The 18338-nt window shown below is 44.6% G+C and overlaps 1 protein-coding gene across 5 annotated transcripts; it reads right to left on the reverse strand.

Moving 5' to 3' along the window:
* Positions 1-952: 952 nt before the first annotated feature.
* Positions 953-17904, reverse strand: FCRL3 (Fc receptor like 3). Of its 5 annotated transcripts, XM_027610885.2 has the most exons (14): positions 17779-17904; positions 16804-16824; positions 15572-15814; positions 15096-15356; positions 14571-14855; positions 13492-13779; positions 12901-13179; positions 12502-12780; positions 12030-12149; positions 6260-6287; positions 5016-5134; positions 4737-4805; positions 3253-3284; positions 953-3168 (listed from the first exon to the last, which is right to left on the reverse strand). In XM_027610885.2, the coding sequence occupies exons 1-14, from the start codon at positions 17843-17845 to the stop codon at positions 3043-3045; spliced, it is 2217 nt and encodes a 738-aa protein (XP_027466686.1). In that variant the 5' UTR covers positions 17846-17904; the 3' UTR covers positions 953-3042. The 5 variants fall into 5 exon arrangements, with proteins under 5 accessions (XP_027466686.1, XP_027466688.1, XP_027466687.1 ...); XM_027610887.2 differs by lacking the exon at positions 12030-12149; XM_027610886.2 differs by lacking the exon at positions 16804-16824 and having other exon boundaries at positions 17779-17894.
* Positions 17905-18338: the final 434 nt, after the last annotated feature.

Consider the following 18338-nt stretch of genomic DNA (forward strand, 5'->3'; position numbering starts at 1 on the left):
AAATTAAAAAGTTGATAAATTGCACTTTTTCAAAACCGAAAACTTGTGCTCTTCAAAAAATATCATTAAGAAAATCAACAGCAAGCTACATAGAGAAGATATTTGCAACATGTAAATCAGACCAGAATAAAAAAACTAAAGATACCAAATTCTTGCAATTCAATAATAAAAAGACAAATAGCCCAATAAAGAAGTGAAAGGTGTGAACAGACCCTTCACAAAGTCTGCAAAGAGTGAATAAGGACTTGAGAAGAGACTCAGCTCATGGATCACCAGGGAAATTAAAACAACAGTGAGATCACACTACACTACAGCACACACTCTTTGCAATGGCTATAGTTGAAGACTGCAAATGCCAAGTGTTGACAAGGGTGTGGAACTACTGTAGCTATCAGTCAGTGCTGGCAGGGATGTGACCTGGTGCAGGTATTTTGGAAAAGAGTATCAAGCCTCTTAAAACCTTCAACATAAATCTACTATGTGACTCAGCAATTATACTCCCAGGTATTTACAAAGGAGCAATGGAAACATGTCCACACAAACACTTGTATGTGAATTTTCGTAGTATTATTTTTAATGACAAATGAAAAAATCTAAATGTCCATTTACAGAGAGATGGATAATGAAAATGTGGTATATCCAGTGGAATATTATGTAGCAATAAAAAGGAATGTGTTGCGGCTATTTGATACAATGTGAATGAGTCTCAAAATTCTCTTGCTTAGTGAGGGAAGCGGGCACAAAAGAGTATATACTGTATGATCCTATTTACATAAGTGACAGAAAGCATCTCGTGATGGCATGAGAAGGTCTGGAGGGAAAGAGGTGCTCCTTAGGGCAGGAGAGCAGTGGGGTGTGATGGAGATGTTTGGGATCTTGATTGTGGTGGTTTCGTGGATGTACATTTCTGCCAAAAAATCAAACTGTATACTTCAGATATGTGTGATTTATTGCATATAAATTGTTCTTCAAGACATCTGTAAATAAATGAAATAAATATAATATAAAGAAAGAGATGATAGTCATGTCTTAGATCTTGATGACTCAGATGTTACCTTCTTGACTAGCTGGAAATATGATTTCCTCTTGGATATTCTCCCAGTTATTCCTTAGGCTCTCCCTGACTGCTCACCGGTACTGTTTGCCCTCAGTTTGAGGACCTGGATAAGGAGTTCTGGGAGAAGGGTCCGCACCCTGTCAGAGCTGTTCTGTGCACCAGAGAGCCCCGCGCGGTCTCCATCTCTTGCCGTGGCATCACGGATATTGTCCACCTGAGTGGCTGCCGTCCTGGTGGCTGTTCCACGGCTGACGTGCCCTTCTGCAGAGTGACTCTTACCGGCCACGGAATGATGCCTTTTTTTTTTTTTTTTTTAAAGATTTTATTTATTTATTTGACAGAAAGAGACACAGTGAGAGAGGGAACACAAGCAGGGGGAGTGGGAGAGGGAGAAGCAGGCTTCCCACCGAGCAGGGAGCCCGATGTGGGGCTCGATCCCAGGACTCTGGGATCATGACCCGAGCCGAAGGCAGATGCTTAACGACTGAGCCACCCAGGTGCCCCAATGCTGCCTCTCTCCCTTGGGGACTTTGCCTTTTGTCACCATTCTTTCAGATGGGTTTCCCACAGCTGGCACCTCGTGGAATGTCCCCCTCCCCCTTATATGGCTCTATTCTTCCTGGAGCCCAAAGTTGGGAGGCACTCACGGCCAAATTTAAGCATAGGCACAGATTACACCTGGACTTCTTGCTCTTTCTAAAGGCCAAGTATACATTCTGGAGAGCATTCTGTACCAGCTAACATGGAAACAAGACATATAAGTCTCTCTTTGGTAACAAATAATATATTCCCTCTTTATAAAGGACATCACTTTTTTTTTCCCCTCAGCAAATTAGCTTGCTAGCCAAATTCCTGAGGCTAAGATTAAAACCTCAAATTGGATTGCATTTTGCTGTATGTTACACTTCCCGTTGCCTAAGCTTCTGACACCACAGGGAAAGGAATAACATTTGAAATACACTTAGTACTTTTTATTCTTGCTACTCCAAAGGTTTGCAAAGCCTCACTGTGTTATTTACTTGGAGTCATAAATATGGCAGGTGTAAAATCCCTGCTGTCCATAACGTGTATCAGTGGATGTATACCAGTCCTCAGTGAACGCACCAGCTTGCTAAGGTCTATTTTTTTTACTGCAGTAAAAAGTTCAGTGTCACCCCAGGTGACACAGGCTAACAATTCCAGCTATTCCATACGAATAAAAGCCACTCAAAACAACTCTGCTGCTTTTCTGGAGACTTAAGCACAGATGGCATGCTTTTTAAATGTTTTCTCCCACGGTGGACACTCAGTGCTTGAATTAATTGGGAGTCGGTGGGCAATGGGAGGGGTGTCTCACGATACTAGGCTTTGCCCTGTGAGTTGTGAGAGTCACCGGCTCCATTGGGATTCCAAGATTGCTGCTGATTTCTGGAGCCTCCAAAAAGTGGACGTTGAACAATTAAGCAGTGGAACTCGGCTGCTACAGGAAGGGGGGAGGTTTGATCTTTTGAGAGAGGAAGACTCGTGAAGGCCCCAAATTCTGAGTGGATTGGTGTGTGTGTCTTATATCTCTATTTATCTTATTCATTAATATCATCATCAGTCACTTATCACCTATCTATCTAAAAAAGGAAACAAAGTGTTTAGAGCAAATTGTTTATGCAGAGATGGCGCATTCAAAGCTTTCGATCACACTTGGAGCACATGGTCATGATTGCACCCTTGTGATCCTGGCTAGACCATCCGCCCTTCCTCCTCTGTTCCACGGACCCCGGAGGTGAAGGCCCATCTGCCCTGCCTTCACACGTGTCTCTACTGTGAAGAAATGCAGTGTTTACTGAAATGCTGCCCCTTCTGTTCCCAGAGAACACAGAGACTCAGTCACGGAGGGGTGGGGCAGAACTTTCACCCAGCCCCCTGAACGGAAGGCGGGTGCATGGTTGTGGAGAACAGGGAGAAGACATGGGCTGCTCCCAGGCTCCCTGTGGGCCACTCTGGGCAGAGGGCTAGCGGTCTAGGGCCAGTGGTGCACATGGGAGATTCTCATAGTTTTCTGCAGCATCTTCATGGGCCTGCCCTTCATGGTCATCTGGATGTGCCTTCTTCACCTCTGAATAGATGATTGCTGGTTCCTGGTGGGAAACCCACAAACAGTAAGTACCTAAGTAGAGGTGAGGAGGTGCAGAGGGGAGAGAGAGCCGGAAAGGGTGACCCACCTCATCCTTCTGATGTGTCTTTGGTGAAGGTGCTGTTGGATGGGAGGAGGGAAGAAAAGTATTAGACTGTGGGTGACATAGTCCAACTTACAACCCACTCATAATGCATTTCAAAAATCTCTCCTCTGCTGACTCAGCTCTCAACGGTTTGCTCTGCTGGATTCTTCCAAGCCTCAGACAGAGTACCCCACCCTCGCGCACTGATAAAGCCTTTCCCCTGCCCACCAAATGTCCAGAGTGACTTTCCTGATGGTTTCCTTCTCTCTCCACTGCTCATCACCCCAGCAAAGTGGTCCCCCTGCTCCCTTCCCACTCCCATTCAGCGCCTCTGTGGCTGCACTGATTGGGAGAAAGTGGAATACGGGTTTCACTTCGTGCAGGGAAAGTGGAGGAGGCTGGAGAGGGGGTTACCATTCTAAGGCCACACAGTAAATTCCCAGTGAAGATTTGCAGTGAAGCATTAAGAAAATTCAGTGTGTGTGTTTCTTCTATCTTTCCAAGGGGTCCTCTGGATCTCTTTCATTTATTTATTCAACCAATAAGCACTCAGTGAACAATGACCTTCTATTAAACACTGGTAAGCTACAAGGACAGAGAAACAACACAAACTCAGTCCATATACCCAAGGAGCCTATAATTTGTAAGGGGGGCAATGGACGTGTAAATGTATGCAACCAGTACAATGGGCACCAAGAGAGAAATACATACTGAACTCTGTTGTTGCCACAAGGGTAATCCGTCCTCCCAGGTTCGGACACAGGGAGGGCTGGTGGACGTTTCGCAGAGGTATGTCTTGACATGCGAGCAGGGGTCAGAGGTAAACCAGGTGGGGGTAAAGTAGGTGGGGGTAAGGACATTTCAGAACAAAGAAGACACATGCGCACCAAAGCAGGCAACAGCCCAGTATGAGCAGGAAAATGGGAAGGCTCAGCTCGGCTAGAGTAAAGACAGAGATGTGAGGAGGGGCTGAAGTGCAGGGGGAGGCGAGGGTCCAGCTTTGGAATGAAGCGTCACCGAGGCAGGGTGTGATGAGCAGCGTATCTCAGAGGGATTGTGCTGGAAGCAGAGTGTTGGGGGTGGCTAGAGGAGGACAAGATTAGAAATAAAGAGACCAGTTGGGGGAATTATGATTGTGTACACATTAGGTTATGAGAGGGTGACACTAGCAATTACCGCTCATGCATTCTTTGAAAACAGTATTTGAAGAGGCCTATAGTTTTCTAAGCACTGCACTGGTTGGTTTTCTAACCAATGCTATCGGTATGTTCATGGGAAACAATAGTGTCTGTCCTCAGGGAGTTTGCGGGGTCCGGTGGCAGTGCCCATGGGCCCATGGGAAGGGACTCAGCCATATGATGGCAGTGCGGGAGGAGATGATCCTTCCTTCGGTGCCCCACTCATATTTGAGAGGCCTGATCAGAGGCCCCTCGAGGATCCACTCACACATGGCCACCTCACCTCCACTTGTCCGGAAGGGGTCTCACCTGGATTTTCCTTTGTGTGATGGCTGCTCCAGATCTGGGAATAAACCAGATTGTCATGTCCAGGACTCACTGTGAGAGAACAGATGATAGCTAGCCGTAGTCCAGAACCCACACTCTAGACCCTTCTCAGCCACTAAGTTCATAACCACCTTCTGTCTCAGACACTGGGCCAGGAATGTCATTTTAAAGTTGAGTGTGACTCCTTCCTGGGCAGTGGCTCCGTCTCTCCTCCCACTCTGGCGCATCCCTGGAGCCCTGGGGTACTTAGGAAGTCCTCACCATTGCTATACACAGGCTGCAGCTCCATCAGGGCTGCTGGCTCAGAGTGGATGGGCCTGTGGGGGTCTGTGTTGGAGGGCCCGGACCGGGAAGGCTCTCGATGCTCCTTGGGACTGTAACTGTGACAGACAGCGAGAGACACAAGGGAGAAAAGGATTTGTGGATCATACCGAGTCTCAGGAAAACCGGTATCCAGGAGGAGCCCAGCACGGTCCACGTAAAAATATCATGGCTGTGGGGACGCCTGGGTGGCTCAGTTGGTTAAGTGTCGGACTCTTGATTTTGGCTCAGGTCATGATCTCAAGGTCATGAAATCGAGCACTGCATCAGGCTCCACGCTCGGTGTGGAGTCTGCTTGGGATTCTCTCTCTGACAATTCCTTCCTTTTCCCTCTGCCCTTTCCCTGCTCACACTCACTCGCGCTCTCTCTCTCAAATAATAAATAAACAAAATATTTTAAAAATATCACGGCTGCCTACCCTGACTCTGCATGGCTCTCTCAAGAGGACTCAGAAGGTGTGTGTGACGTGATGTGCAGCCCAAGACAGCATTACAGAGAGGGCGGACAGACACAAGGTCAGTGGGCAAAAGTGCACAGTCTCAAGGTCTTTTTGGTAAACAGTTATATCCGCCTAATTTTTTATTGTTCTCAAAAATTTAAATGTTTAAACACTGATACACAAAGACTTTTGCATTCCCAAAGAACTTGACTTTTGTTTTTTGAAAAAGGTCCCTTTCAATGTTCCAGCTCATATTACAATAATCTACCTTTCCTGTAAGATTCCATGAAGACTTTCTGGGAAAAGAGTGGTGTGTTTTTTCCCACTTCTGTTTCCTTCTGCAATTAATACTGGGAATTGAACATTGCCAGCATTCAACAATTATGTCCTGCATGAGTGTGTGGTGGAGGGATGAGTGGGGAAGAGTGAGGTGCAGCCCTGTGACAGATGATGCCATTAAGGTGTGAGTGGTCAGCTCTCCACCAGGGCACATTTAAGGAAGTAGATAGATTAACATGGAGAGCAGATGACATGAGTTCTGTGTATGTGTAGGTCTAAGTGAGTATGATAAATGTGGCTGAAAGTGGCTTTCTGAATCACACTTTTGGGTTTTGTAAGAATTTGAAAATGTTAATAGGAAGTCCGGTCAAATATTTTTTAACATACTTATAATTCTGTGACCCTGTTTTGTGGGCATGACTAAATCATGACAACGTTGGCAGCATAAGAAACAAGAGACCTCACCTGGGTGTTCCAGTGGCACGAAGTCCTCCTGAAAAACAAAGGATGACTGATGGTGAGTGAGCTGTGTAGGTAGTGGGCTCTACGTTAGAATGTCCTTTCCTGGAAATCAGATTTATTCTAGGTCTCAGCTATGGCAAATATTAGAGAACATCCGGCTCTAACCACCCCCCTCCCCATCCCCATAGGAGATTACCAATGAGGTAGTTGGGGTCTGGAAAGATAGTTGCCCAGAATCATACTTATTCAGTCAGTAAAAGCAGCATGCACTCTAAGGAGGTATGGCCAAGTAGCACAAGAGAGACAACTTAGTATTTAACTCTGGGCCAAGTGCTTTCCGTCTTCCTCTTCTTTATCCTAACTGCGGCCCTAGGAGATGGAGACCAGAGGCAGAGTTCCTACACACTGAATCAATAGGGCTCCCGTAACAAGCTCGACCTCTCTCTACCTGTGGCCCTTGCAAACCTATCCACAGTGGGTGTTTTCTCCATACCCCTTCTTTCCTTCTCTTTCACCTGGCTGATTCCAAATGATCTTTCCTCCTCCAGGGCTTTCCCTGGGGCCAGTGAGCTGTATCAAGTGAACTATCTCCACACACATAGACCCCTGCAATATTAAAATCACCATATTGGATGGCAATTACCAATTTGTATGTTTCCCTCCAACTCTCTCCACCCTGAAAGAGTGTGTTACTTGAGGCTACAACTTCGTCTTAATTATTTTTATATTCCCAGTGGCTAGAATGTTCACAATATTCAATAAAGGTTTGTTCAGCAACTGAACAAATTAAAGGATATACTTTGAGGACTAAAAAAAAAATGGCAAGTTGAACAATTTTATGTTAGGTGATTACATGTAAACCTAATCTGGAAGGCTACCCCATCAGCCTTGAAAATATGGCAGTTTTCTATCATCAGTGAAACACTGAAATCTTTTTGGTCTGCCCCAAAGCAGGACTCCTCCTAATTTCCCATTCCTGACTGTTGCCTATTTATCTGCGGCTCTCTGTCTGTCTCATTGGGCTTAGAGACCATGAGTTATTGCCCCAAGTAAACATTCTCATGAAAAATGACTGATTGATGTCTGCAAACCATGGCTGAACTGGAAGAGCATGATCCCTCCTTAGAGCATTTGTGATTCACACCAGTCAACAGCCCCTCTCCTCTCTTGTGGGTGGGTTAGCTAAGTCTCAGGATGTGTCTGCAAGTCAGTTTATTTCTTCATATGTAAAAGGGAGAATAGACCCAGAAGGTGGCTATTTACATAACACAAGCTAATATCACTGAAGACATATGGGCCAGGCATAGTGCTAAGCAGTTTATATAGCACCAAAATGGTAGATAACTATTATTATGACCATAAAGAAACTGGGGTTTGGAGAGTTTAATTTATCTGGCAAATATCAAGTATTTGGCAAGTTATATTGCTGGAATTTTCATCCAGGCAGTTCAATCACAGAGTCAATACATTTATCACTCCCTTTGGTAACTAGTTGGATAAACTCAGGCTTAAGGAGCAGACAGAATAATATTTTAGAAAAAATGGAAAGGGCTGAGCTCTTCCCTGAGAAGGCTGATGGATAATGAGAAGGAAGACTTGGCTATAAGGGAAGTACAGTTGGCAAAATTTTGAGATGAGAAAGACAGATACCCTCTGACTGGTGGACTGTCAGAATTTCTTACTAAGTTTGTTATTTAAAACAACACTTCCTCTAGATGTGGACGTCAGAACCTCCTGGGTTCCTGTTCTCACGGATCACATAAAATGATAGTTGCTAATCTTGACATCCCTGTGTTGGTTGTTGTTGTATTGACTGAGCAATCTATTTTTTGAACATTTTTGAACTCCAACAGTAAGGTTTTATGTCTGCACTTCTAGTATGTTTCTAATTAATAAGTGACACAAACAGATGATAAAATAGAAAAGTAGTTTTGAAAGTAGGAGGTGTGACCAGCCTTCCATAGGTCACCAAGGTGCAGTGAGAGAATATGGAGTCAAGGGATAAGAAGACCCCCAAGTAAGCCCTAACTCTGACTCTTAATAGATACATGAGTTTGGAAAGATTACTTAACTTATGAAACATCTCCATTTTTTTCATCTCTAATATGGTTATAATAATATTGATTGAATTGAACTGAAATGTAGTTATTGAATAATGGGGAGTAGACAAACTACAAAATTGCATATAATGGGCTCTAAATGAATGGTACATTTTATGACGAGTACTATTAGGGTTAGTGCTCTTATTATCTTTATATATTTTTTTAAAAAATGATACACACACTTAATTTTATATGTAATGTTATTTAAGAAAATACTAAGTAGTTTTCTTTTTTTTAAAAAAGATTTTATCCATCTATTCATGAGAGACAGAGAGAGAGAGAGAGAGAAAAGCAGAGGGAGAAGCAGACTCCCAAGGAGCAGGGAGCCCAATGCGGGACTTGATCCCAGGACCCCGGGATCATGATCGGAGCCGAAGGCAGACGCCCAACCATCTGAGCCACCCAGGCGCCCAATACTAAGTAGCTTTAAAATATCAGTCATAAAATGTTGGTGCCATTTTTCATGCAAAGAAACAGGACAGTCTCATTGATTGACCTGAAAAGAAAAGGGTAAGAAGACAATGCTTGACCAACATCATTAAGAAAAATGTATAAGTTTTTTCATTAAACTGAGATCCAAATGTTCTATTTATCTGTTTGTTTGCTTGCTTGATTTTCAATATAAGCCCTAAGAAAGGGAGAACAGAAGCATTTGACCTGACAGAAAAGGAAATGCCATGTTATGCTGAGTGAGAGGCAGACAGAAAGTACAGTTTTAGTAATTCCAAAATATAAAGTATTGAAACCTTATAGGCACCCAAGACACTGAATAAAAAAGTCCATTAATTCAAGAATCCCTGATCCATGAAAAAACATTTAGAGAGAAAAAAAACACAGTCACAGAAGAACAAAGGATGATAGCATATTTCTTGTCAGAAACAACGCACACAAGAGGACAGTAAAGCAAAATCTTTAAAATACTTAAAGAAGAAAAAAATCTCAACCTATAATTCTACAACAGCAAAAGCATCTTTCGCAAATGAATGTGAAACAAAAACCTTTACAGACATATAAAAGCTGGAATAATTCATCACCAGCAGACCCATACTATTAGAAATGTTAAAAGAAATCCTTTTGGGCAGAAAGAAAATAATACCAGATGGAAATACGGAGATAGAAAAAAGAATGAAGGACATCAGAAGTGGTAACTACTTAAGTAAATATGTACGATTCTTAAATTATACTTAGGTCTCTTTAACAGGTAAGTGTTTATAAAAATAATAGCACTGTAGCTAAGAGGGAAGAAATGGAGTACATGATGGAATATTCTTCTTCTTTTTTAAGATTTTATTTATTTATTTACTTACTTTCTTAGAGAGAAAGCGAGTGGGGGGAGGGGCAGAAGAAGAGGGAAAAAGAATCTCACACAGACTCTGTGGCTGAGCGTGGAGCCCAATATGGGGCTTGATCCCATGACCCTGGGATCACGACCTGAGCCAAAATCAAGAGTTAGATGCTTAACCAACTGAGCCACCCAGGTGCCCCATGATGGTAATACCCTTACACTATATGTGAAGTGATCTAATGTCACTTGAAGATAGATTGTAGTTAGATGTCTATACTATAAATGCTAAAACAACCAGTAAAGTAAACAAAACAAAGAATTATATACCTAATAAGCCAACAAAGGGAAAAAATGGAATCATAAAAAAATACTCAATTGGTCTAAAAGAAGGTAGAAAAAAACGAAAAGGAAAACAAAGAACAGATGGAACAAATAGAAAACAAATAGCAAAATAATAGAATTAAATCTAACCTTATCATCACATTAATGTAAGATTTTATTTATTTATTTGAGAGAGCAAGAATGGGAGAGAGAGAGAGAGAGAGAGAGAGCACATGAGAGGGGGGAGGGTCACAGGGAGAAGCAGGCTCCCCGCTGAGCAGGGAGCCCGATGTGGGACTCGATCCTGGGACTCCAGGATCATGACCTGAGCCGAAGGCAGTCGCATAACCAACTGAGCCACCGAGGCGCCCATCATCACATTAATGTAAATGGTCTAAACACCTTAGTTAAAAGTTGGAGATTGTTATTGGATAAAAAGAATTAAATATATGCTATCTATTTATAAAAAATACTTTAAATATAAAGGCCCAAATAGGTTACAAGTAAAAAGATGGATAAAGAAATACCATGTTAGGGGCACCTGGGTGGCTCAGTGGGTTAAGCATCTGCCTTTGACTCAGGTCACAATCCCAGAGTTCCAGAATCAAATCCTACATCAGGCTCTCTGCTCAGTGGAAAGTGTGCTTCTCCCTCTGACCCTCCCCCATCTCATGCTGTCTCTCTCACTCTCTTTCTCAAATGCATAAATAAAATATTAAAAAAAAGAAATACCATATTAACATTACTTATATTAATACATTAATATCAAAGATTATCTCAGAGTAAATGACACTACCAGGGATAAAAATATCATTTCACAAAGATAAAGTGGTCATTTTATCAAAAACATAAATAATTATAAACATTTATGCACCTAATAAAAGAGCTTCAAAATACCTGAAGCAAAAGTTGATAGAATTGTAAGAAGAGATGGATAAATCCATAATTAGAGTTGGCAATTTCACTACCCTTCTTTCAATAGTTGATAGATCAAGTAGAAAATCAGTAAGGATATAATAGACTTTAGCAACACAACCAGGCAAGTTCACCAGCAGACCCATACTGTAAGAAATGTGAAAAGTAATTCAGGCAGAAAGAAAATGATACCATAGGAAAAGTGGAAACACAAAAAGGAATGACAAATACCAGAAGTGGTAACTAAGTGGGTGTTACCTTAACATCAAGTCAGATAAAGGTATGACAAGAAAATAAAGCTACCAAGCAATATCCCTCATGAATGTAGTTGCAAACATTCTTAACAAAATTTTACCAAATCAAATTCAACAATCATGACCAAGTGAAGTTGACCTCACAAATGCAAGCCTGTTTTAACATTCAAAATTCAAAATCCATATCAATAGACTAGAAAAGAAAATCATATGATCATCTTAATCAATGTCGAAAAAGCATTTGACAAACATTTTTCCTATAAAAACTTTCAGCAAATTATAAATAGTAGGGACTGCCTTTGTATAAAAAATCCACAGCTAACATTATCATAGTAAATGATGAGAGACCAAATACTTTCCCCTAAGATCAGGAATGAGACCAGCATGTCTGCTCTCACCACTTCTATTCAGCATGTACAGGAGGTTCTAGCCAGTCAAATATTGTGAAATTTTAATTTCATTCTCAGCATCTCCATTAATTTTCCAAATTTCACGATATTTGACTGGAACTCAAATATATCTCAGAGTTTATGGTTTGCACCATGCTATTACTTATTTTTTGTTGTTACAAACGGAAGGCTTTATTATTATTCCTTTTGTTCTCAGTAAGCTTTGAACCTGGAGTAGAATAGTAAATACTTACCTTTCTAATTTTTAATTGGAAGCAAAATTCTGCTACCTGACTTAAATCTCAATTTAAACACATGGAGTAACAACTTTATTGAGAAATGTATTCTACCTTTTTGTCACTATTGCCTACAGAGTGCCAGTGAGTAGAACTGAGGGTCTAGTGTTTGGAAGAGAATAATGACCTTAATAAGATGCACCATACAAGTCCCAAGTATTATAGCAATGGCAAAAGTCACGACTCCAAAGGGTAATACATAGACACCCACCTGATTTCCTTTGGGTCCTGAAGTGACTCACCAAAGAAGCAGTAGCAGCAAGGCCAAGCATGCTTAGCAGCCACCCGATGATGCCCACAGTGATATGGATTACTTTGTTCGTGGAAAGCCCTAAGTGGGAAGACCTATATTTGAGTTCTGTTGGCAAGTGTTTTTGATCTAGACAACATGAAGGTGGGGGCCAGAGATCTATCAGGGCAGTTTTGTTCCAGGTTCTGATTCCTCCATTTAAATTATCACCTGTATAATTTGTAACTTTCAAAATAATGGCACATGATTGTCAGCATCTAAGATTGAAATCTCTTCCCTTTCCTTCCCCCATGAAATCAGCACACTCTCTAGAAGCCCCAAGCCTTGGTGGCATGTTCAAAAACTCTTTGTGCTGGTAGAATTTGTATAGTTTGTAGGAAAAATATTTTATTGACCTTAACTGTAACCCGTAGCTCAGGTACCCCCAACCCACCTGTGAGGTTGAGTGTCACCATGTAACTCCTCTGGACTCCCAGGCCATTGTCAGCCCCACAGGAGTAATTTCCAGAATGCTCTGTGGTCAGGGAGAGGTTAAAAGATGCTCCTCCTCCAAAAGGGGCTGAGGTGTTCCCCAGGATGACATCTTCATGATTAAACCAGTATAAGATTGGCGGGGAGCCTCTCTGGGCCTCACAGCGAAGTTCTAACAAATCTCCCACCACAACCTGGGCCCTGGCAGGGTTGAAGGTGAGGACAGGGCGGGACACTGGAACTGAGGGAGGAAACATAGTTCATGGGCAGTTTTAATTGAGCATGTATACCAGATAATAAAGGAAATATCCAGCATAATTTAGTGGGAGGAATATGGACCTGGGATCAGGACATGTCCTACCTGTGACCCTGAGTGGCACCGCCTCGCTGTGCTGGGCCCCCAGGCTGTTGTTGGCCTCACAGGAGTAGTTTCCAGAATGTTCTGTGGTCAGAGAGAGGTTGAAGGACACTCCTCCTCCAGAGGGGGCCGAGCTGCTCCCCAGGGTGACGTCCTCGTGATAAAACCGGTACAGGATCGGGGGAGAGCCGCTCTGGGTCTCACAGCGAAGCTCCACCACGTCCCCCACCACGGCCCGGGCCCTGGGTGCCCTGACAGTGAGGACGGGGCGGGACACGGGGCCTGAGGGAGACAGGGGGCCGTCAGAGAGAGTCCCTGACACTGTGACAGATTAATGGCTCCACTCAAGGAGCCTAAAAGTAGATGGATTCCTTGAACCATGAGGAGGGATGTTAGATAATTTTGTTTTCATTACTACTCAGTCTTCTCTGCAAGACAAAATTGTCTCACATTACTTTCCACCTTTGCCATTCCTTGCTGGCATTTAAATCTTCATGCCTCTGTTCCTTGCCTCCTTCAGAAGATCCTAGTAGCTGACAGAGAACCTAAACCCTGGCTGGGGAACAAGGTTGAGTGAAAGAAGCAGGAACTTACTTCTCAGTGTGACTCTGATCCGTTTACTGAGGATGGGGCCATAGAGGTTGTCGGCTGAGCAGTAGTACCTCCCAGCATCCTGCCCCCTCACGGCGGCTATCTGCAGCTCTGCTGACAGGGCACGTTGAACCTTCCTGCCCAAGCGCCTCTCCGTGCCCTCCCGGTGCCAGGAGAATGTGACAGTCCCTGTACCCTTGGCTACTGAGCAGATAAGGACCAGATCTTTTCCTTCAATCAGCTGGCCCCCAGGGGACTGGATCTCTAGATTCACATCAGACACAGGGATCCCTAGGAGGACAGAGAAGGTCTTGAGAGGGTCTCAAAGGCAGGTGCTGCAGGGCCAAGGGGAAGGCTGGGGTTGCCACGAATAAGCCAATATCAACGGGTCTAAAGTGGGAAATAAGGACCTGATTGTGCACATTCTTATGAAGGGAGCCGTACCTGTACCCCCACACAATAGTTACCATCCTCGGGTACTGTGGGCACCAGGTCTATCTTCTTTTTAAACTTAGTGTTGACCACAGTCAAGTTTTACAGACCTTTATCTCTAAGGCATCTCTGATGTATCAATGGACCACAAAGAAAGAGAGAACAGGGAAGGTTCCTTGTATCCTGAAGTGACTTGATTCAGATCCCACACCTCTCTCCATCCTCCAAGCTCCTCCAGTCTCAGCACCACCTCCCCACCTTCTTCTCTGACTATTTCAGTTTGTGGTTATCTTCCTCTTTCCTTATTATTTTGGAATAATTTTCGGTCGACACATGGACAGCCCCATAGGGCCCTCTACAGACTTCGTGTGGTCATCGGTGCTTTTTGTTAACTGTTGACCCATGAGAAAATGTACCCTGTATGTCTTTGAGGCCCCCACATGTTGGACACCCAGGAAATGATCAATAACAACTATCACCTAACTTAGATGGGAGAGAATGTTATAGGGAAGTGAGGCCAACGTTGAACCTAAGACAAAAGGAGAGCGGGATGGCTGGCAGCTCCTTTCTGCCATGTTCGCTATCTCAGAGAGCAGGAGAAGTCATGCTCTGCTCTCCTCACTCGGAAAAGCTGCTGCACAGATACTCACTCTGCACATGTATCTGAGATCCCAGGCTTTTTTTTATGATATTGGGGGTCACTGCCTTTGCCTGGCACCAGTAGGACCCTGAGTCTTCATTCCACATGGTGAGGATCTGGAACTCCGGGGAGTCAATCCAGCCAGATCCTAGGACCTTATCTTCTCTGAAGAAACGGAACTGAAGCTGAATGTGTGACCTCAGTGGAGGGAGCCAGGTCTCACATTTCAGGCTCACTGGGCTCCCCTCGATGGGCTGGGAGGAGCTGGCTCTCAGCACAGGATGTGGAAACAGCTCTAGAGGGAACAAACACAGTTTCCAGGGCAGTGAGGCTCCAAACTCCTGGAGAGATGCATCTGTGTTCTCAGCAGAGCGTCAGGAGGTAGGGACCCATGGAGATGGAACCACCTCCCTTCTCCTTCCCCTGGCTGCTCAGAAAAGGCTTCTCATGAAGTCCCCACTGATGAGTACTCCCTCTTTGATCCTCACACACTTCCCCTGCCAAGACCTATTACCCACAGGAGTGTAGCCATTACCTTGAACTTGGATCTTTAAAGGTTTTGAAATTTCTTCCCGTCGTATCCAAAAAGATTCTCTAGAAGTAGTACAGTGATATTTGCTATTGTCCCTGGAGACGGAATGTAGTCTTACGACTTCTGAGTTATAGTCACGCCTAATTACTTTGTTATTTCTGTAGTAAATCTTTTCATTAATATCTTTTTCTTTCTTCCCCCGGCATCTCAGATCTACATCATCTCCTTCAAAGACAGGGTGCGAAGCCTGGAGGATCAGCCAGTCTGCAAAGAGTGAACAAACCTATTCCATCTCTTTCTTTCTTCAAACTCTCACTTCTACCCATGAGGGAAGAGCTAGAGCCCTGCAAACACTGGGAACAGCTCATCAGATATCCTCAGGTCTGCTTACAACCCTGTCTGGGTTCCCTGCATTCACCCAGCCTTCAGACATGTGCCCAGCAGCTTGGTTTCAGGAACTCACCCCTTTCTTTCCTCACCAGATAAAAATTCCACATGCACGGGGTCACTGAGGGAAGATCTTTGGGTCTTGCATGAGTAACGTCCAGACTTGTTTATTTGGATTGTTTCAGGTCCTTTTTTCAAGAAATCCCCATTGTAATACCAAGATATGTATCCCTGGGCCAGAGAATGGTGATCCTTGCAGGTGAGAGTCACTTTCTCTCCTTTGAAGGTTGTGGACCATGGAGGTGTGAGGAGAAGAAAAGCTTTTGGGAATGTTGCTGAACAGGAAAGAGAAAGGTGCAGCAGGTGAATGTAAATGGGAGGTGGGTTGAACCCGGGGGAGGGCCCAACCTGCAGCTGGGCTCATTCCCACTGGGAAGGGAGCAGATACAACCTGGGGACAGGCCTGGGGCAGAACCCGCTCTTCCTCATCCTTTGCCTAGCCCAGAAGTGGGCAGGTGGGTGTCACAGGGGAGAGGTCTCAGGTCCCTGGGGTGGGCTCAGAAAAGCTCAGGAGGCAGGATGTGTAGCTGGGGACACACTATGAGGGCCTCTGTAGGTGGCTGATTTTGAAATGCTCTGTCAAGGTATAGGTGGGCCTGGGATGTAGTTTCTAAACTCTGAAAAACCACTTCCTAGTTGGTGGCTCATATATAATGACCACTTTTTCCCCCTGCTTTCATTACTTTTAAACTTTGTTTAACTTGAGATTCTATGGAGAAGACAACCTTTGTCTACACTGCATCTAAGTCAGACACAGTAAAAGATTAAAGCATATAAAGAATTTGAATGGAGAGGCACGGGCTGCTTGGGAAATCACCTTTGTATATAAGATTGCAACCAACAAATGGGACCAGAAATTGAAGCAGGACAGCAACATGAGCTCCCCTGGAGGTGTATAAAAATTTGGCTGCAGCACTTGTTCTGTGAATGGGAGCTGTTTTTCTGTCCTTTGATTGTGGCTCTAGCTTGAATATACAAGTGTGGGGGGATGGTCCTTAGGGAAGAAAGGGGACAGTTGGAAGGTTCTGGGCATTAGCCTCCTATCTCTGCAAATGCTTCCTTGCCCTGCACTGATGGGGAAAGAACTGAAGGCTGCAGAGATCACAGGAGGTTCTGTTCACCGGCCATGGTAACAGGTGTGACCCCAGAGTGGCAGCACCACTCATGCTGGCACATCCGCTCAGCCTGCATTTACGGGGACAGGCGTGCTGGCCAGGAGGACCAATGCCCAGAGAGCAGGAAGGAAAGAGAAAGGAAGACTGACCTGACTGCTCTTGTCCGGAAGCTGTGGGAGAGCCAAGGGTTAAAGGTTAGCATGGAATGATGCTGTTCCATCGCTTCCTTAGACTCTGAGAGATGCCCCAGCAACCCAGCCACAGCCCCTTCTCAGGCTCTCCCTCCCATTCCTTCCTCCACATTCCATACCTCCCATAGTGCCCAAACAAAAATACAGCCTATGATTTATGGGATGACATTTACGCGAATGTCTCGTACCCACACCCCTGGTCTCCTTGCTATGCACGTAGGAGCTTGTGCTCGCTCTCCCTCTCTTCTCCGGCCTGAACTGGGCAGGGCAGAAGCAGAGAAGGGCTGGGAGAGATGCTTTATCTACCCCCCAACCTCACTTCTTGGGCGCTTGTTCCCCCTACTTTTTCTTTCTTTTTTTTTTAAAAGATTTTATTTGTTTATTTGAGAGAGCAAGAGCGAGAGAGGGAACAAGGAAGGGAAGAGGCAGAGGGGGAGAGAAGCAGACTCCCAGCTGAGCAGAGAGCCCTGACATGGGGCTCAACCCCAGGACCCTGGGATCAAGACCTGAGCTGAAGGCAGACGCCTAACGACTGAGTCACCCAGGCGCCCATCCCCCGACTTTTTCAATCTCTGGTTAAATATTGGCTTAAAATCTCAGGAAGGGAGCTGTATTGCTCTGCAGACCTTCTCTCCCTTGCCCATGTTGGCAGTAATTGTTTCTCTGAGGGTTTAGAGGTGTGGTTTGGCAGAGAGAAAAATCCCAGCTTCCTATGAGGTGGGAGAGGGACCAGGCAGGAGGCCAAGGGGCCACAAAAGACTCCAAGGTCTCTCTGGAGCCTTTTGGTTTTCCTGGAAACCCGGCTCGGCTCACTTTCCACCTCTTGCTATGTCTCTGAAGCCCACATGAAAGCGGAGACAGAAGCCCCTGGGTTTCCCCCCACTGGCTGACATTAGGAACTTAGGCCCCTGTCCCTGTGTGGCCCCTACTCACCCAGGGTCAGCAGCAGCAGCTGCAGAAGCCCGGCGACCTGGCCTGGCCGATGGCAGGGAAAGCTCATCTCACCAAAGGCCAGGCTTCTCCCCCATCTGCAAAGGACGACCAGAGAGTGGTACTCAGATAAGGCTCACGAGAGTTACAAAGAGGAAGTAAAATAATCATATCTCGCCTGTGTTCTCAAAATGTGAACGTGGCTACCGTCCTACATGCCGCTTGTCTTTTGGGGCTGGTAGCTGTGCCATTTCCGATGTTGGTGGCCGCCTTCGGGTGGTCCACGTCTGTCAGGAAAAATGTCTCCAAGGCTATGCCTGGGTCCTCAGAAAATGCCAAGCTGTGGACTTGCTAGTATTTAAATAACTTTTTCTTCATTTTTCAAATGGAAACACCCTTCCTTACCTTAAATTCATACAAACTTTCGTGTCACATGAGGTCCTAATACATAGACACACTTGGTGAGTGTGGTGTCAAGGTATGTTTTATGTGATGCCAAGGTATGTGAGCCCCACAAAGTCAAAGGGTCAAAGCGGATGTAAAAGACTTTTGAACTTTATACA

The sequence above is a fragment of the Zalophus californianus genome, chromosome 10 (genome assembly GCF_009762305.2).
Source record: "Zalophus californianus isolate mZalCal1 chromosome 10, mZalCal1.pri.v2, whole genome shotgun sequence".
NCBI lineage: Eukaryota > Metazoa > Chordata > Mammalia > Carnivora > Otariidae > Zalophus > Zalophus californianus.

Bases quoted from the DNA above. Each gene is read 5' to 3' on its own strand.
- FCRL3 (XM_027610885.2), bottom strand. From the start codon at position 17,845: ATGAGCTTTCCCTGCCATCGGCCAGGCCAGGTCGCCGGGCTTCTGCAG. The intron at 14,856-15,095 runs GTAATGGCTACA...TGTTCCCTCTAG, and splicing joins TTTAAAGATCCAAGTTCAAG to AGCTGTTTCCACATCCTGTG. The intron at 13,780-14,570 runs GTGAGTATCTGT...CTGTCCTCCTAG, and splicing joins ATCTCAGATACATGTGCAGA to GGATCCCTGTGTCTGATGTG.